This window comes from Ctenopharyngodon idella, chromosome 7 (assembly GCF_019924925.1).
Source record: "Ctenopharyngodon idella isolate HZGC_01 chromosome 7, HZGC01, whole genome shotgun sequence".
NCBI lineage: Eukaryota > Metazoa > Chordata > Actinopteri > Cypriniformes > Xenocyprididae > Ctenopharyngodon > Ctenopharyngodon idella.
Window position 1 is genome coordinate 21,827,398 of NC_067226.1, and position 21,738 is coordinate 21,849,135.

Consider the following 21,738-nt stretch of genomic DNA (forward strand, 5'->3'; position numbering starts at 1 on the left):
AAATAGTAGTATGTCTGAATTCATAATATTCATAAAGCAATAGGCGAAAAGTACCCAGATGACCTAGTACCTCTGGCGAGGTTCCGAAGTGTGCATCAGGATTTGTGAATGGCAGTGAAGTGATGCAACTGACCGCAGTAAGTCATATGATAGTGACAATATGGCAGATGTAGTGCATCTAAATTTCATTCATACTACACACATTCATACTATATAGAACATACTTTATAACAGCGCAAAGTTTGTTTCTCATCAAATCTTGCCCAGCATCAAATTCATTGCAATATGTATTGTGATCTTACAGTATTATGCAGTTTTTACTATTTCTTTTATAACTTTTAGTTATTTTGTTTTATCTAAAATTATTATTGACACCATAAATCGACCACTATTATACCACAGTGCAGTGTGGGAATTCTTTTAATTTTTTTTTTAGACAATGTTCTAGTAAAATGCGGTGGGTTTCGTGGGGGGTAACAGAGAATGAATGGGGGAAAGTCATGTGAGAGGAGGCAGTGAACGCGCCATGATTGGTTATGATTGGATATGATTGGTTTGTGCGATAAATCCCGCCTCTGGTTTGCGTTCGCGTTCTGCGCGTCAGTCTGAATGAACAAAAGTGAGCAATCAACTTATAAGTTGACTATTAAAAAGAACAGCTGAAAATCAATACACAAATAAAATAGATTGTTTAAATTGTTACTGCCTTTAGTTATTATTTTGGAATAAATGTAAAAATGCTTAAAACACTAACTTGATGAGATTGACTTGGTTTTAATAGAACAATAATTATATTGTTAATATTGTTAATGTGAAAATACAAAATAGAACTGTATTTGGTTTCTTTTTTGATGTAATGTAATGTTCATTTACAGAGGAAAATGTGACAACGTTAAAAGTAACAGACATAAATTTAAAGATTAAAAGTAAATAAAAAACTGAGGTCATTGTTAGAATATGGTCATAGGTCATTTTAGAACACCACTGCATGCCACTGATATATATATATATATATATATATATATATATATACACACACACACACACACACACACACACACACACACTGTATATGTGTCTTTCATTGTGTGTGTGTGTGTGTGCTGTGAAATCGATAGCAGTACTTCCTGCCAGCGCTTCCTCTTTGTCTCTGTTGTCAGTAGATCAAAATTGCACACCATTTATTCACAGATCCCTTCATGTCATCATTTCATGCCATCATAGGGAATATTTTCATTTCCAATAACTGGAACTAAGACATAAAACTGATTTGCTATAATGTGAAGCCTGCACACTGACAGTTTAATCTTCCCGCTGTAGGACTCGTGAATATTTGATTTTCTTTGATTTGATAGGACTAAGGTTTGCTTAATGACTTTTTTTATGAAGTTATAAATACAACGCTAATTAAACCTCTCTGTGTGTGTGAGTGTGTGTGTGCTTACTTAAGGGGAAAAATTTCAACCTGATTGTAATGCACGGTTAACCAGCAGGCTTCAGTCCCCTCTGTAATATTTTGCTTTTCAGACATTGATAGTCGAAAGAAAGTCAGAAAGAAAAATAAATCCTCTGTGATTTTCTGTAGATTGAATTACCCCATCTATCACAACAGGGAGCGAGTGTGGTGCTGTGATCTCTGCGGTAACTAAAGCGAACTGCTCATTCCCTTGAAAAGCTCTTTGTGTGTTAGCGCCCAGTGGTGAGCTGTACGCCCATCCTGTGCTGCTCACTCGAGGGGGCAGCTGGAAGCTGTTAAAAGGGCTCAAAAATAATCAGGGGTGTGACTCCACTCCCATCAACCCTTGTCAAGTGATGGAAACGCAATTACAAAGCTCAGAGCTTGTGCAGGGACAGCAAGTGGATTTGGGATCCTTCATAACAGTCTGAAAAGGCAGTTTATGGCTGAAGAAATTCACTTGTGGTTTGTATCCTTTTCTGGCTGATCAATAAGTCGGATTTTAGAGATGTGTGCAGCAAAACAAGACTGTTTTGCAACGAACAGACAGTGTGAAAAATCGAGCAATTTTGTCTTATATTTCGAGTCACACTTTTTGATATCAAGTCGCTCTCTGCCTTGATTGAACCCGGCACTTCACACCTCAACCACATTCAACGGAAGAACATAAGTGACAAGTTTTCACAACTTTCTGCAAGAGTTAGCAATAAATTATCCGTATGAAATCTGCCTTCTGCAGCTAAAATATACCGTAATGGAATCTCCAGAGTCTTTTTTGCCCGTTAACTGAATGTTTTGCAGGAATCAAAAATAAGGAAAGAATTATTCATAACAAAAAATATCCCTACTGGCAGCTTTAGACTGTTTACCGGCTACATTGTATAAGGCTGTTTATTTTTGATTTGAGTGCTCAAGTATGTTTTTACAGGCCTGATCATGTAGTGTCACATGTGAGAAAGACAGAAAGAGTTTTACTAATAAAGATTTACTATGGCACACCATTGATGGTTGATCTGAAATAAAGATATTATATTACAGTATGTTATGCAGTAAAATATAATAAAATCAGTGAGCACAACCAGTGTTGGGGAAAGTTACTTTTAAAAGTAATGCATTACAATATTCCGTTACTCCCTAAAAAAGTAACAAATGGCCTTAGTTGCTTTTTATGGAAAGTAATGCGTTACATTACTTTTGCATTACTTTTTCTCATCTGGGCTGAGCTTGCTTATTTGTTTTTTTAACAAATAACTGGGGGTAGTTGCAATTGTGGCCTAATGGTTGGAGAGTTGGACTTGTAACCCAAAGGTCACAGGTTTGAGTCTCAGTATTGGCAGGAAATTTAGTTACTTGTGTTACTTGTAATGTGATACTCTCCAACACTGAGCACAACAACAATAAAAATGTTTATACATCACATCAAAAGTAAAATGGGTAACACTTTATTTTAGGGTCTTTTAACTAGTTGCTTATTAGCATGCATATTACTAGAATATTGGCTATTTATTAGTACTTATTAAGCACATAATGTCTTATTCTGCATGACCTTATTTTACATTCTTAATCCTACCCAATTCCTAAATACAATACCTTACTAACTATTAATAAGCAGTAAATTAGGAGTTTATTGAGGGAAAAGTCGTAGTTAATAATTTATATGTGTTCCCTATACTAAAGTGTTACCGTAAAATGCATTAAAGTAATGAAAATTTTGCGGGACAATATGTTTAACAGTCATGACAATAATGTCAAAATGCGAAAAAAGCTTCATGTAAAGTTTCTTCTTTTTTTATTTTGGGATAAAATATGACTGAAATTTGTTTTTGTGAGGTACACTTCTAAACAAATTATTTATAAATTAGGCCTGTCAATCATTTTTTTTATTTGACTGCTCATTAAATCATACATGGCTCATTACATGATGTTCTCATTAAATAAGCCAAGTTAATGCAAATAATCAGACTGCAATTTATTTATTTTTTTGTGCCAAATTAAGATAATTCTAAGATGTAAAATTTTTGCAGCAGATTAAAACATTGAATGGAAAATGGATTGAATGGATCTTTAAAAGTAAATAAAATGTTAGTTTTATATCCATGTAATTGAATATAAACTCACTACTGGCCAATAGACCACCACCATCTATTTTACAATCAAGTTTACCTGAGGTAATTAGGGCCCGAGCACCATTGGTGTGAGGACCCTATTGGAATTGCTCAGTCAATTATTCTTCTTCTCCGAAATGAATCACATTCTTGAGGGCCTAAACATGCTCGAAAAACTCATGAAACTTTGCACACGTGTCAGAAGTGGTAAAATTTGATGTCTAATATGGGTTTCAGAATTAGGCGTGGCAAAATGGCTCGATAGCGCCACCTACAAAATTTCAATTAAGCGCCTTTCGTGCTACGTTTCATGTACAGGTATGAAATTCAGTACACACATGTAACAGCCCAATACCTACAAAAAAGACCCCAGGTGCAAAACCTGAAAACCCAACAGGAAGTGAGATATTTTGAATTTTCTCTTCAACATTTTTGCAGTTTTTGTCATTTCCAGTCGTACTTTAACGAACTCTTCCTAGAGATTTTATCAGATTAACATCATATTTGGTCAGTCTAATCTAAAGGCCTTAGCGATGTTAAATTGCGAAGATCTTGAGTTTTCACTGAAGGGTGTGTCCGTGGCAGCCTGACAAAGTTCGATGTTTTGCCATGAAATAGGAAGTTGTTGTAACTCAGTCATGCAGTGTCCGATCTGCCCCAAACTTCACATGTTTTATTATAGTCCTAGCCCGAAGACATCTACATGCCAATATTCAGTTACAGTCATAGCGCCACCTGCGGGCAACAGGAAATTACATGTTTTACACTGTGATTAACTCCTCGTAGAGATTTAACCAGATCAGCATCGTATTTGGTCAGTCTAATCTTAAGGCCTTAGCAGTGTTAACTTGCGAAGATCTTGAGTTTTCGTTGGACGGTGTGTCCGTGGCGGCCTGACAAATCTGATGTTTCGCCATGAAAGAGGAAGCTGTTGTAACTCAGGCATAAAATGTCTGAACTGCCTCAAACTTCACATGTGTGATAAGACTCATGGCCTGAATACATCTGTATGCCAATATTCAGTTAGTCATAGCGCCACCTGCTGGCAACAGGAAATGACATGCTTTATACTGTAATTGACTCCCAGAAACACATTTAAATATGCCATGAAGTACCAAACATACTAGAAACACGCTAAATCATGAAACATTTGGCTAAGTGCTAATGTATACGATTAACGCCACAAAACAGGAAGTTGTAACTCAGGCATACAATGTCCGATCTGCTCCAAACTTTACATGTTTGATAATAGTCCTGGCCTGGTGACATCTACATGGCAACATTCAGTTACAGCCAAAGCGCCACCTGTTGGCAGCAGGAAGTGTGGCACTTTGAAATGACTTTGCCATAATTCTCCTGTATTTACTCGCTTACATGCATGTCGCCCACTGTTCACTGTTTTCCTGAGGCCAACGGGTGGCCGTGAGCCCGGGTGCGAGGGCTCTTTCATCGCTGCTTGCAGCTTTAATTTTTATTGCTTTTTAAATATAATTAATCAGAATAAATGTGTTTAATTGATACCACTAATATAACATTTAGGGGAAAAGCTGCACTGTTTTTACAATATAAATTAAGCTTTATATGTCATAAATAAAATAAATAAAACACACTGAAACCAAAGTCTGGTAACTGAGAGAAGCAGAGACAGAGACACAGAGATAAAAAGACACACACACATACGGAGGTCTCAGTACTGCTTACAATGTGATTGCTGGTTTGGGTGACGGGGAGGCCATTCTCATAGTGAGTTTCAGTGAAGTCGTGACCCAGGAGCTCCCTAAGAGAGACAAAAAGAAAAAACAAGCTGTCACTGTGATATCGCTACACACACATACACATTTGGTGGAGGTTTTTGCCATTTCCACAGCAATACGTCTTCTCAAGCAATGCTTCGGACGTTTAGATACAGAGAAAAGATGTTTGTATACATGTTATTGGCTTGAACGAACTTCGTTTTGCCACTAGTCAATGCAATGTCTGTTTCAACTAGTCAGCAGTGATGCCCTAATATTAAACTTTCAGGCCAATACCTACTGTACAAGTCACTAAAAATTACATATAAATGTATTTCTGTCATCAATTACATGTAAATGTACTTCTGATTACGAGCAGGTTGAGTAAGGACCTATTAGACTGCAGCATCTAGAGTTTCATGGCAAAACTTTGTATATATATATATATGTATATAGACTGATACCAATATTTATTTTTTACCTTTAGTAACCAGAACATTCCCAACAAATCATAAACCTGATACATATGTATGTTCATGTGAACATCATTCTGATAACAGTCCCTCTGAACCACTCAGACTGCAGATGTCGTTTTCCCGTAAAAGCCTCACATGCTTCAAAGCACTGGCTCAATGAGAGAGAGAGAAAAAAAAACATCTCAACCATCAATCCTGCTCTATCCCATCATTCCTTCCAGAAGTGAATCTTTCTTCATCACACCGTCCTCTCTGAAAATATCAGGCTGATAAGAGGCCAGGCTTCAGCTGGAGTGTTATTGTGTGGCTTTGGAAAGGGCGGGTGGTCAGAGCAGTGATCTCGTCAGAAAGGGAGGCTGTGATTAGAGTGGGGGGTGTGCAGGATGTGAGGACTGACTCTGTAATCTTGTCTATCCATCAGGGCATGCACACATAACAACACGCTCACACACATACATGCAGAGGGACACTACAACATTTATAACCATAAAGTCAAGTTGTTACATTTTTTGTGTGCCACTGGCTGTCTGATATTGAGCATGACTGCAGTCCACATGCACAATTTCCCCAATCAAACAATGAGATATGATACTTAAAGGTGAAGTGTGTAATTTTAGAGCCTCTATTATGTAATGCTAATGCTCACTATAACTGAAAATGCAAGCTTAGTGAACTTGGATCCACGAGTTAAAAAAAAAAAAAAAAAGTTCAGAGATCATATTATATTATGTTTGATGAAAGCATCCAACTTTAATTGTTAAGTTGATGCCACTTTTTTCCCACAAGTTGAGTATACTCAAAAAGCTGGTTTCCTCAAGTTTTTGAGTTTTCTCAACTTAAATCTTTTGGCATATGCCACTAGTAGCACAAAATACATAAAAATAAATAAATAAACAAAAATAACTTCCTACCACAAATCTTCTCCACCCAACCTGTTTGGACAAACAGCCCAACATCCCAACGGTTCCAAACCCACATCATTATTGAGCCATAATTAGACAAGTCAAATTGCTAAAACTAACAATATTTTAAAAGCACTATAGTGCAATGTATTTACACTTGAATAGGTTGAATTGGACAAATAAATTGTAAATTATCTCTGCATAAACTGAGATTAAAGAAAGTATCTGAATACTGAAATGAAAATACACTTCAACAACCCGTCCTTCGGATGAGACATTAAACCGAGGTCTTGACTCTCTGTGGTCGTTAAAAATCCCAGGATGTCCTTCGAAAAGAGTAGGGGTGTAACCCCGAAAATCTGGCCAAATTTTCCCATTGGCCTCTGTCCATCATGGCCTCCTAATCATCTCCATATATTGATTGGCTTCATCACTCTGTCTCCTCTCCACCAATAAGTTGGTGTGTGGTGGGCGTTCTGGCGCAATATGGCTGCCATCGCATCATCCAGGTGGATGCTGCACATTGGTGGTGGTTGAGGAGATTCCCCCTTCCATATGTAAAGCGCTTTGAGTACCCAGAAAAGTGCTATATAAATGTAAGGAATTAATACAAATAATTAACATTAAGAACCCACTTCAAAGACTAAACAATTACAGTGTTTAATGCCCTCCCCTTTCCCCCTTCTGAATTATTGACCTGATTATATATGAGGCAATAATTTTCAGCCACTTACATGACAGGCTACCTATAGAAGCTACAGAGAAGAGGACACAGACTAACCTTGAGAAACGTCTGTGTGAGACATTCTTTTATTCTCAGCAGATCTGAATTCGATATCGCTTTTCGAATTATATTGCTTCTTGGTTTTCATGCTTTTAAAAGAGGTGAAGCTCTAACATGGCAGTACCACCAAAACAGTAGAGGTGAGTCATAAGTACAACCATTTTGGAAAGAGCTGCTGAGGAGCGAGGAATGGGCTAGGAAATGAAAAAATTCTTGAAACATGCAGCGAATCAGAGTGTTGACCTTTCGCATCCGACAAGAATGAAATGATGGCACATTTTCAATCTAAAGTTGGTGTGGAGACCGCCGCTGAGATGAAGGAGATTGTTGTGTGTGCGTGTGTGTCCATAACATTTCAATGAGAGAACACAGCTGGCAGTTTGATTTGTGTATTATTACTGAGAGAGCACCATTATCTGCGCATTCATAAATTACCTCAATGATTTTCACACTTTACGAGTCCCCAATTCCCCAAACTTCAGCCATAATAACTCTACAAGGATTGAAAAGTGCTTCATAAATGCCACAAACCCTCAGCGTAGTGAACTACTCCTTTGGTCAGTCACCCTGTACTTTGAATTACCACCATTTAAAAGGTAAACACTTTTTACAGCAGAGTGAGAAATGCACTCTCTTTCTGTATTACAATCAACAGACAAAACAAACCTGCCTATTAGCAAAGCTCACATCCACACATAAACACTAACCACTCAAGCAAATCACTGCTCTGAGCCACACACACCACACTCAGCCACACTGACACAGTGGCAAACATTTGAGGGTTGTGAGGGAAAAAAACACAAAGTTAATGTGATCAACAAAGCATGAGTCACATTGTTTTAGTTTATGTTGGGAACTATAATGTACATGTTGATCTAACACCTATTTTAACTGGCCAAATGCTGTTAACTGTTAAAAGAACCTGCAGGCTAAAGCCCTGTGACATAAACAGCTCACTTAGGCATTGCACACCAACACTTCAGTGTTTTTTGTGCATTCGTGTCCAGATAACTATCACTTACTTTGATGTTTAAAATCCCCAGAATAAAATTATGTGGTTGTTCTTAGACAGGTAAGCTTTGTTACTCAGAGAATTATGGGCAATAAACAGCAATAGCTGTGTTTGCCAGAAATGTAATCAGTTTAGCTTGAGAGGCAATAGTCAGTAATGTTTGTATATCGGAGTTAAAGGAATAATTTGGGTTCAAAAAAAGTTACGCTCTATCAACAGCACTGTAGGCATAATATTGGGTACCAAAGAAAATAATTTGCCTCTCAGTTTAAATGTAAAGCCTGTGTTTTTCCACTTACACAAATTAAGTAAAAAACTGTTTATTTTTTTTGAAATATCAAGGTGTTTGATGATTTCTTGAAATGAGAATACTTTTCTAGGTGGATGAACTTCTTGGTACACATTTACAACATATATCTTTACTTCAAGTAAACAGTGCTTTACAGTGCAGTTACAGTACATCAAGTCGTCATGACAACAAAGTTAAAAGATTATAATTTCATACAAAGTCATTAAGCAAATCTTTTTTAAACTTGTTTGTTGATGTTTTGTGGCTTTTAAAACAGGGAGTATTTCATGAAGTGACCCCGTATTCTGTGATTTTTTTGCTTAAAAAAAACAGAGGAACAAAGTCAACAAGTGATAATCAACATTATGCCACAGATGCTGTCCACATAGCTTGTCTTGCACTGAACCCAAAACATTTCTAAAGAGCATTACAAGCAATCGTTTTTGATAGCTCGAACAATGCTTCAAAAGTTGCCAGTTTCAAAGGAATAGCATGCAGTCAAGCAATGTGCATAATGATACTGCATGTTATATATAAGGTTAAGGTTCAATCACTGGAGTGTTATTAGGCAATAAGCTTCAATAGCACTGTTTGTCCCATCTCAGAGATCCCATCAGGGTGTGAGGAATGATGTGCATAATAACGTATCGGTCTTATTATATATATTTATTCTGAAATGTAGAGATAACCAACAAGATTTGAATTGCAAATCCATCAAAGTTGCAAAGGACCTTGTAGAATAAAATACACACAAGATTAAATTGGCATGACATGGTTAAATGTCAGGGATTCTGATAAACGTCTAAAAAACATTCATGAGTTTTTGCAAACTTTTCCAGACTAATGTGATTGTAACGGTCTACAAATAATCTGATACCATGATTATTCATAATCACTGTTTTACTTATGATAACTATGATCTAACTTAAGTGCTGCACGTAGCATCCATATTTCCCTTAGAAACATATTTAATCAGTGTGGTTGTGGAACCTAAGGTGGCCTTAATTTTTTAAGCCGTTCATACAACCTAAATACAAGTCAGCTTCAGTTTTGTACATTCCTGATCTTAATTAAGGACCATTGTAGGCAATATGTATCCATGGCTCTCAGAAATCTCATGGAAATGTGTACTCTGGTTACTTGTCTATTTGATGTTGCACATAAAACAAAGCAAGTAGACATCTGAGTGGCCAAACTGTGGCTAAAATTCTTAGTAATGGCTGAGAAAGGGACAATGCTAGTGGGATTCAGTTAATTTATTCCGTGAGAGGAACTTGTTAAAGGGTCATATTTTGTAGCCATTTAATTTTTTAACCCCTGAGGACCACTCATGATAGTGAAGTATTTTTCAGCAAAAAGTTTTCATGACCTTCTCCCTGACCCTTAGAAGTTGCTGAACAAATTTAGAAAAAGCTGCTCCCTTTTAAGGGAACTCAGGCTGCGCTGGAGATAGCAAAGCTATATATATATATATATATATATATATATATATATATATATAGGAGCGTAACAGTACAAGGAAGTCATGGTTCGTTACGTACCTCGGTTTTGGGGTCCCGGTTTGGTATGATTTCGGTACAATAAAAAAAAGGTGTTTAAGTTTATGTATTGGGTACGATTAAGGGATGTAGAATAAGGTCATGCAGAATAAGGCATTAATATGTGCTTTATAAGTACTAATAAATAGGCAATATCTTAGTAATATGCATGCTAATAAGCAACTAGTTAATAGTGAGAATTGGACCCTAAACTAAAGTGTTACCGGAAAAAGCAACAAATCGACAATGCTAGGTTTCTTTTCATTTATTTTGAACACAGTAGTGCAAATCCCAGTTTATTCCACCTAGCGGCATTTAGTCCCCCTTGAGGTAGTTGGTACAGTACAGCCTCCTTTAGTGTATTAAGCACTATACATAATGCACTCTTGCATAGGTCATATTTTTTTTGCAGGGCTGATAAAATACAAACTGGGGTTCACAAACTGGCACACCAGATCCTCCTGTGGGCTCAGGGAAAGCTGGTCTCCCTGAGAGCAGTGTATATCCCTGGGCACCAAAATCAGGCATCCTGTTGAGGCAGGGGCTTAGGCCCAAGGTGGTGGAATCTGGAGGGAGTACGGCCAGATGGAAGTGGGCCTAGTCTCAAGAAACAGCACCCTGTTCGTTTTGGTTCTCCCTCAGCTGGATGCCATGGTGCAGACATGGCCAAGACTGCATCTCTATGTCTCTTCCCCGATCGCTCTGCTCTCAGGTGTTCTGGAGAGAGTCCACTGGAATGGGGTCCATCTATTGGTAGTAGCCCATTCTGGTGAGCCCGAGTATGGTTCTTGGACCTGGTGTCCCTTCTCAACGGCTCCCTGTGGGAGATTCTGGTCCGGTCTTCTGTCTCTGGCAGAGGGCTCAATCCTTCACCCCTGCCTGGGATTGTGGAAACTGTAGGTTTGGCCTCTGACGGGGCCCAAATTCTAGAGTCTGGTCTCTCAACTAAGGTTGTTGAGACCATAATTCACTCCAGAGCTCCCTCCATGAGAAAACTATATGCCTTAAAGTGGGGAGTATTCACCTTATGGTGCTGAAATCACCAGCTGGACCCAGTTAACTGCCCAGTTGGTACAGTGCTGAAGTTCCTGCAGGATCGCTTCTCTGCAGGGTTATCCACCTTCGCTTTTAGGTTTACGTGGCAGCCACAGTTGCTTACCACACCCCTTTGGGTTGCCCAATTAGGGGCCCTGGATGCTTACGTTCACAGAGCTGCCCTGTGCCACAAGACTGATCAATTGTTTGTGTGCTTTGGGTCACCTAGAAAAGGGGCCCTAGCATCCAAGCAAAGAATGAGCAAGTGGATAGTCAAAGTCTCTCTTTTTGTCAAGGGTTTCCCTACAAGTGTGATGTGGCGGGCTGGTCCTCTCCACACACATTTGTGAGGTTCTACGAAGTAGACTTGGATCCCACACCAGAATCCCAGGTGCTTATGTCTTAGTTGTGCTCGCCATGATTCACACTAGAAAGGCACTTGTCCTGAGAAGTGGGCATTATCATCTCCAATGCAGCATGAGTTCCCTTGAAAGGGAACATCTCAGGTTACGACTGTAACCATGGTTCCCTGAAAAGGGAACAAGACGCTGCATCGCCCTGTCATACTTCCTGCATGCCTGTGATTGACTTGCTTTGGCCAATCAGAAGCTGGCATTGTTCAGTCCTGGTGCTATTTAATAGAGCTTCCTGGTCATGATGTCAAATGCTATGCGGTAACGTCCCGCAACACCATTGCACACGTGCTTCAAGACGCAATCACGCAGAAGCGTTCACATAGCGTCCCTATCTCTGATATAGCATTTCGTTCTCTTTTCAGGGACCCATGGTTATAGTCACCTGAGAAGTTTTTGCAGTTTAGTTTTAATAAACTATCTTTGTGGGCTGGGAATGAAGATTTAAATTCTGAAAATTGCAGTATATTTTCATAATAAGAACACTTCTTTCTGACCAACTTTCATTTGATGTTTGATTTGTAGGATTAATACAGACATCATCGAGAGTAACTTATAAAACTTTGAAATGGCTGCAGCAAATAGGCATTACACATTTGGTAGCAAATTTATTCTACTTGTTTAAGCAAAGCAGAGAATATTTAAAAGGGGGGAAAAGGGAAATTAAATAATTTTAACCTGAAGAAACACCTTTACAACTGGGGACAATAATATAAAAATGATGAGCTTTCTTTTAATTAATTTCACAAGGTCCCTGTGGTCACAGAACCACTGAACTAAAACCACTTATTCTTTTTTCTCAGAATGGAAGCCAAATCACCTGTTAGTAGTTTTGAGCAGGTAAACTCGGGCAGCTGCACAGTGGTCTGTGCTGCTCAATCAAGCGATTCATTTCTAAGGTGGAGTCCCAGTAGGCAAAAGATAGGGGAGAGGACGCATGCATGATTTGAGACAGACGGCTTCCCGGCAGAAGTTATGATGGTTATAAGAGGTGCACAGGCTAGAGTTGCTGGAGCTACAAGCATTGCGGCAAACAGACATTCAATATTAGTTCTCTTTTCATAGTTAAGACAAAAAACAAACAAACAAACAAAAAAAAACACCTTTAACCTTTTTCACAGTGAACAATAAATACATCCACTATAAGTGACATGCTCCGATTCAATGAAATTGCTAAAATGTGCTCAGATTTAAATTAACTACATATTCATGTTTCTGCACATGCAATTCGAGTACCAGCTTCTACATTACTGTGCAAAGGTTGGCTGCCAAATATAAGCAAGTGCACATCCATCTGCTTCCTCCAACTAATGTAGCACATCCATCCTTTTGCTCCCACTGATGTAACACCCTCCAACAGTTATCTGACTGAATGAATAGCTGGCATGAGAAAATGTAAGACTGTTTAGGAATCAAGTGTCGCTAAAATTATGCAATTCCTTTTAAAGATGAAGTGTGTAATTTTTTTTATGTTCAAATACTTTTTCCTATCCAAGCTTAATATGCAAAGGCAACAACATAAGCCATTCGTAGGTTGACTTCCTGAAGAGTGTAAACAGTGTATCAACTTTTGGCTTAACCAATAGTGTTAGACTGGGGAAGAACTGGAAGTGGATTTCCAAAAGTCCTGATATACAGTCCAACAGCACTGTATCACTCCATTTGTCTGTGTCAAACACCTGCATCAGCCTCCAAAAACAAGATAACATAACAGTGTTTATTGCATTTCTTCTTCTGCACACTCTGAGACGCAAGTAATTTATGATGTATGAAAAAAAGAACCACAGTGGCTTCCCCGATTGCACCAATTCCATTTTTTATTAAAGATATTTTGTGCCAATTTCCCAGAAAGTGATGATTTTGTTCTTCTGAACCAATGGGAAGGAAACCACTTTATTCGCAAATGTTTTATGCAATTTTCCAGTTTTGCACAGTTTTTGAGTTAAATTCGCACGTTTGGATGGAAATATAGCTAGTTTTAGCGGTGGGGATTATCAAGTGACTGTTTCTAAATTAATAATCTCACACTAGCACACTTTTTCTTCCATAGGAAGATATGGTAAAAATAGTAAGAGCAGTATGCTTTTATGAATCATTCACTCAACCAATTCGTCCAAAAACACGGATTCATTTAGGAACAAAACAAGTGACTGTCTATATGGCTGTGTCTCATTTTGAAGACTGCACCCTCCAGAGGTCACATTTGTCAGTGGCATACGTTATTGGGGGTGTTTCATTTCAGAAATGTAACCATTTTAAAAATGGTAAAATGACGTACGCAGCCAAAAAATTCGGAGGGCACAGCCTTCGAAATGAGACATATCTTATGAGTGAATTACTGAATTAATCACTCAACTGATTCATTTAATATTATATCTACAGTGTATAAAAAGAGCATTGGTGACTGACTACAATCCAGGGCTTTTTTTTTTTTTTTTTGGAAACTTCAAACATCCAAGCGTGATGAGCGTCAGTATTGTAGTGCATGTGTCTTCTTGTCCTTTTCCTGCCTTTAATGATAATGATGTTGATTCCTCAATCTTATAGGTGATGAATTAAAGAGAAAAAGTCAAATGAAGCAGTGCTGGTCTAATTCTTCTTCTGGACATGAGAATGAGAGAAAATGCTCACTACAGCAACTTATAAAGAAACAACTGTGAGGGTTTGCGGTGAAGGAGGCACTGAGCACAGGCAGAGATAAGTAAGTGTGAGTGTGTGTCTTATTACACTTCTATTTTCAACCACCAGAGTCCGGGATAACTGTCCAGCGGACTTCACTTTAGATTAATGTGCTTGTTTTATGCACAGCTGGGTTGGAGGAACAAAAAGAATTGGACTTGTCTGTGTGTGTGTGTGTGTGTGTGTGTGTGTGTGTGTGTGTGTGTGTGTGTGTGTGTTTTTCTCTGAGGGAAAACAGGTGCAATTCAGCAATCAGCAGTAGAAAGAAATTACTCATAGCTCTTAGTTGAAAGGCTTATTTGAACAAGCTTGAAAAAAAGAGACCATCTCAGGAGCAAAAGCCAGCTTATGACCACACATCTGTCCAAAACACATTACTTGAAAAAGCACACCATTCCCATCTTATTCTGTTCACATATATGAATACATTTTCTATCACACTTCAGTTTATTGTATAAAACACTGAGATTCATCATCATTTTTTTTTATGAATAGAAAGCAGAATAGAACAGCATTTGAGCATTAATTTGAAACAGACATCTTTTGTAACAGTTTAAAAGTACTATAATTTTATTAAATTTAATGCAAGTGTAAAGTGTCTATAACAGACATTTACTAATTTCCTGCCTAAGCACACCTTATTTTTCTTATTATTTTTTTTTCGCTTGTTTTCTCAGAGTAAGAACAGGTGTGAGCAGGATGTTTGTTTGATGAATGTGAGTAAGTGTGAATCTTGGTTAGCAGAACATGAAACCTTATCTGACACTAAAGGTCCACCACAACCCAGGATGTGTAACCGACTCTCAGCGGTTTGTGCAGATTGAAGTGTGATTCTCGTAAAAATTTAGGCAGCATCACTTATTGTTATCAGTCAAATGTAGAGTACAACAGTAAGATACAACAAAACCCTCTTCGTAAGTGTTAAACGTGCAACTAATCCCACAAATTTGTCCTACAAATATGAATCATACATTAAAATCTGTGTCTTATTGATTAGGGGTGACTTACATAGACTAACACAGAAGGTGGGACTTGAGTCATATTTAGAATGCAGAAAATCATAAAGAACTAGGTTGGGCTCATTTGAACAGAACACCATATAAACCTCCTGACAACACCCTAGCATTCCAGAACAGCCACAAAGCAACAAACAGTTAGAATCCTTTGAACCAGTGCAACAACGGCCTGGCAACACGCACTAAATGGCATCAGGTTAAAAAAAAAAAAAAAAAAAAAAATCTAGTTTACTTTCAGTAGTTTAAGTTCTGAGTTTTCAAGGTTACTCAGATTGTGAAAGACTGACAAAGCAGCTATATCTCAGCTTATTTTACTTTCAAAACAAGAAGAGGCAGGCTTCTTTTTTTACAGTACAATTTTAAGACAGGAACATGTGGCAAGCTACTGTTTAATATTTTAAACAGTCAAAGAGCTGCTCATAAATAGCATTTTTCCCTCATTCTGAGCACAGAAGATTAACCACCAGCATCTCTCATAACAGCTGTTCTGCTGCTGTATCACAAAATCAAATTTCCTTTTGGTCCTGATGATCCAAAAGGCTGTAAATTATCAAAGAGATTCACAACTACCATCAGATAGAGCCAAACTATCAAAGCCTGCCATAGTTTTGCTCAAGGTCAATATGGTGTGACATCGGATCTCAACAGTATGCATTCTGTAGTCTGCAACCCCTATTATGTTCTTCCTGTCTGTAAAACTGAAGCTGTATACAGTTTTAAAAAAAAACTGCTGAACTCAAAGTGTGGCAGAAAGAAAAGCTGAGCTGACAGGACTGGGGAGATGACTGCGTTGTGTTTTATTGTTCAAATGAGACTTTTACAAACAATGTGAAGCCAATCAGGCAGTGAACAGTCTAGCAGGAGTTAAAAATAAGAGGGCTGTGGTCCAAATCATTTCTCATAAATTAATATAATTAAAAATAAACATTTTACTGCAGACAGAAAACAAGAGACTCACTGATTGTCATGACAATGGACAGCCACCTCTGGCACCATGTCTATACTTAAGTAAGCAGCATGTTGCAACTCTACAAAACTAGATCACTCCAATTATAATCAATGGAGTTGCCTGGTAAGCCACTTAATTTTCCTCTGTCTGACTTAAAAATTTTAAATGTTTTATTCATATAAAAATATTTTTATTATTTTTAAATGTCTTTTATTTTATCATTTAAATCATATTTTGTTTATATCTATATGCAGGCAATACTAATGTGTAAATGATGTGTTTTGCTCCTCTAAAATGGCCCATGAAAATGAAACTTTAATACTAATGGATTTCCACTGAATTATGAAGTACAGAATTATGTATCCATTAAAAATAACCTTAACATTTTACAGTAAGGTTCCACTACATTAGTTAACATGAACTAACAGTGAAGAATTCTTCTAAAACAAATGTTAATTTCAACATTTACTAATATATAATTAAAATCAAAAGTTGTATCTGTTAATATTATTTAATGATCCCAACAGTTAACATTAGTTAATGCATCAACTAACATGAACTAACATTATAACAACAGGTTAACAAAGATTATTAAATACCGTAACAGATTTAATGCTCATTGTTAATGTTGCATTAACAAGCATTAACTAATGAGACATTATTGTAAAGTGTTACTGAAATACTGAATTTTACTGAATGTTACTGAATTTTTTTTTTTTTTTTTTTTTTTACAGACGACTTAGTATTTCTTACAAAGTACTATTGTTGCCAACTTGAAAATGTACAATACGTATATTACTGACATGCACACTGGTACCTAGCCTGTGATGGTCCTTATATTTGATCCTTAATGTTAAAACTTTACACTTGTTTAAAGGTTTTTAGGGACAAAGTATACAAAATTAGTCAGCTGTGTGTGTGGACAAGAGCCAGAGAGAGAGAGAGACCGTGGCCCAGTGACCTACTGAGGGCACAAAATTTCTTGCCCTTTTAAAGCGGCACCATCTGTTACCAATCACCTCATTCAAACCAGCAGTACTGTACACTAGACAGAGAGAGAGAGAACAAGAGCGTGAAAACAAAGGAAATGGGGGGGATGGGAGCAGAGAGAAGGAAAAAAAAGATCATCTGAGAACATGCAAGCGAGAGAGAGAGAGAGAGAGAGAGAAAAGAATATATCCTCCACTGTGTAAATTTGTCTAGAATTTAGTGACTCTATTTAGATATTTGGGGGGAGTTGGAGGCTATAAATATTTCAGTGCTAACGATAAATGACAGGCGCTCAACTGTATGTCTGTTGGCTTCATGGTAATACAAACACACTCGGTGTTCCCCTATAAGGACTGTACTTCAACACAGCACTGCTGACACTTCTCACACAAGATCTGCCAAAGATAAACTAAGTTTGAGAAAGAGAAGCTTCGGTAACTGTTGAGCTGATGGCTTTTAGGTCAGAAAAACACATATGGAAATGCAAAAAGGAATGCTTAGCCAATACATAGCTCTGCTGGGACACCCTAAAATGAAAAATCAGTCTTCAGTTAATCACCACTACATAAATACTGGTCTTTTCTTCACATATTGACAAAAAGCACTAATTTGACTGGAAAGTTTAATAGTAAGACCTCCATGAGTTTGGAATCACTATACATTCTGACACTATATCACGGGACAAAATATTGGCAGGAAAAAAACTTTAATCCAACACAGCTGTGTAGAGTTGACATCCCTCCATCTCATTCCGTTTCAACATCTGAGTCGCTCTCAATATCAAACTGCTATTTCTACCAGCTTGTTCCTGCTACATGTCACAGTCACATTAAATACGGCAATAACGACAATAATTTCCACTATAATCAGTGAGCATTAAGAGCGCTTATCTCTGAACTAAATGCAAATATGGAATCATCACTCTCAGTGATATTTTCAGTGAAGACTGAAGAGGGAAGGCTTACTTAATCTTGGGGATGCATGAGAGAGCAGATTACACAAACACTGGCTGCTTGTCAGGAAGAGAACAAAACAAGCCTTCTGCAGATGGGACTGCAGGGCAGAGAGTCTGAGAAATGCATCAGGGTGAATCAGAGTTGTGTTAGGCAGCATGCGACCGTTCTCGCTGCTGCAGATGGCATTCATAAATGCATAATCACATCATGCACAATTCAGCTCTGTGTCTAATTTTGAAAGAATGTTAGGCTCTTATGAGAAGTTGTTTTTCTAAGAAACTGCGCTGCTAAATGCAGGTCTGGTTAGCACCTATGCCAAGCAGAAGCTGCGACATCCTTTTTTCAAGGTGTAGCTTAGTTGGTGAAAGATTAGACGTATCTTTTAAAATGTTTTCTAGAGACTTGTACCTCAGTAAACTTGCTGAAGGTTAAAAAGTAGCCCTTGGGGCCTGTACTTGACCATAAATCAATTCAGAAGTGGCTCGTCCAATTCAAGAAACCTGCCAGATTGATGGCAGAGCATTTAACATGAAACTTTTACATTTCTGCTATAACCTACCGGTCATTTCAAATTGTTTAACATGCAGACTATGTTTGAATTTTGTAAACTTTATGTTTTAAATAGGAATGAAAGAAATGTAAACATATATTACGAAATGTAAACACATTTCACTGTAATATTTGCCTACTAAAGTGTGGCAGGTTTCTTTATTTGCATGCTGAATTGTGATTTACACTGTTACACTGCAAAGTTGTGTGTCGATTCTCATGCTGAGTGTCATGACAACAGTAAAGTGCTTCTGAAGCAGTATTTCATTTGGCTTGAAATACAACCTGAAGCAAAGCATCTGCAGTCATTCACAAACAGGAATACAACGGAATCTAAAAAATGCACAGTTTTTTTTAAAGGTATACTATGCAACTTTTTGTTTGTTCAAACAAACCAGCTGAGCCAGAGACGGATGGGCTCAGCGCTTGTCATATATCACAACTATTCAGTGTTTTCAACCACATAATGTTTAGGTTTCAGACATTTAAATACACATACATACTAGCAAAACAATACATTTATAGTTTGTAAAATACAAACTGATGTCTATGGAAGCTGCAATAACAATCATTTCAATTATAAATTGAGGACGTGTTTTATTCTTATCAGATACACATTGTGTAGGTCACTATATATTTACACTGTTCTTCTTCTACTTCACCAGCCACTTACTTTCATGTATTTTGATAGAAAGGGATGAATTTATGTGTTGTAAATACGACAGATACGATTCTCTAAATTGCGGTACAAACTAACATGGCGGCACCCATCACGCGGTATAGATCAGCTAACTTGATCATTATAAAGGTTTTTAAACGACAAAACACATTCACTTAAACGCATTTCAGAATCTGAATATCAGGTAGTCGATGACATAGCTAACAAGTTTGTGAATATTTCAAATAAAAAAGAAAAACGAAACAAAAGCGCTACATCTGTCATACAGCGCTATTGTGGTTGCGGTGTGTTACGTGACAAGCATGACGTGTCGCCATGGAAATAATAAGGTGATACCATCTAAAATAAGCTAGAATATTTCAAACTTGCGTGCAAAAGGGTTAAATAATGAGTCAATATATCATCAATCCTTCTTCCAAAATGGTAAGCCTACTATAAGTAAGTACTAGCGGTAAGGTTTTTCGCAGGAAATTGCGTACATATATCACTCGCCTGTGTGTGTGTCTCATCATATCTATAAATTAACTTTTAGTTGTCACAAGGAGCGAGAAAGGTTGATATGGAGGCACGACAGAGCTCGTAATAAAACCAGAATCAACATTGGTTTGGCTTTTTGGAGATGGTGAGAACCAGAACACCATGAAAATAAAACATAACTAAACAGAACATAACCATTACATTCAACAGGTGAGTAAGGTATTTTATTGAACAGATAAACTGCCATATGTAGCTCTCTAACAGAGTTCATTGTAAAGCTTTATCCACTAAGAAGGGTCATTTCATTATGGGTTGTTGTAGCGCTGTGCTGGAATTTATTTTCAAGGAAGTAATGTCTATTAATGGATATAGCCACAGTAATGTCTTCAGCTAGTCAGCTTGAAATCCTTACCATTTAAACTGGTTATATCGCTTAAGCCTAGTAGTGAATTTTTTAAGAGAAGTAGGATAAAATTCCTGCACAAAATTCCGCGATTGCTCCTGTCTGCCTCGCTGCTCAGATTGGTTTGCGTCTGTAACTCCGTATAGCTTTGTTTTGAATCTCTTACTTTTATTCATTGTTGCTTATTTTTTTATTACCGTATATGTAATATTGCCTACCACACTAATCTGACGTCGCTAGCTTGTAATATTTGAATCTAAATCGCTGTTACAACGCATTTGCATTTGCAGCGCTAGCTTGTCAACTTGTTAACAGTCGCTCGCGCGCTCCTTTTTCAACGCGTTCTTCAAACAGCTGTGGTAAGTCGGATCAGTCTACAAACACGGTGAGTCATGTCATCCTCTCCCAGCATTGCTACCTGTTCCATTTGCCACATGTTTACCATAGCTCTCTCTGTCAGTGATGAGGGATTTACATGTCATAAATGTAGGGAAATAGTCAGGCTGACAGAGAGAATCTCAGAATTAGAGACACGCATCCAAACTTTAATCGAGGATAGTAAGAATGCAAGGGCTTCAGATACTGTTTTGGATGCGACTAGCTTAGTGAACTCTGTACATTGTTTGGTTCCGGCTGTAGAGCCCGTGCAGCAGGGCACTTGGGTAACGGTGAGGCGGCCTAGCCGCGAAAAACACCACTCTTCCGTTCCAATAAGAACATCAAACAGGTTCTCCCCACTCAGTGATACACCCACTGAGAATCCTGTTGAAAGTGCCCTAGTTATTGGCGATTCTATTACACGGAACGTGAAAATAGAGACACCAGCCACCATAGTCACATGTTTGCCGGGAGCCAGAGCACCTGACATCAAAGCAAATTTAAAAGTGCTGGCTAATGCTAATCGTAAATACTCTAAGATTATTATTCACGTCGGCACTAATGATGTTCGACTTCGCCAGTCGGAGATCACTAAAATTAACATTAAAGAGGTGTGTGAACTCGCAAGTACAATGTCAGGAGAAGTAATTTGCTCTGGCCCCCTTCCTGTTCGTCGGAGTGATGAGATAGTTAGCAGATTATCATCACTCAATGGCTGGCTGTCTAAGTGGTGTCCGCAAAATAATATAGGTTTCATAGATAATTGGAAAAGTTTTTGGGGCAGACCTGACCTGTTAAAAAGAGATGGTATTCATCCCTCCCGGGATGGTGCTGCTCTTCTCTCTAGTAATATGGCACATAGTCTTAGAACTGAAACATGACAAACTGGGGCCCAGGTCAGAAAGCAGCAGACAAACTG

At 37.9% G+C, this 21,738-nt stretch overlaps 1 protein-coding gene across 2 annotated transcripts in view; it reads right to left on the bottom strand.

Moving 5' to 3' along the window:
- The window catches only part of adam19a (ADAM metallopeptidase domain 19a), a 100,240-nt gene that overhangs the window by 40,757 nt on the left and 37,745 nt on the right, over positions 1-21,738 (bottom strand). For both annotated transcript variants that reach the window (XM_051899395.1, XM_051899396.1), the window contains exon 4: positions 5,263-5,338. In XM_051899395.1, the coding sequence (XP_051755355.1) occupies positions 5,263-5,338 (76 nt within the window). The remainder of the gene's footprint in view (positions 1-5,262; positions 5,339-21,738) is intronic.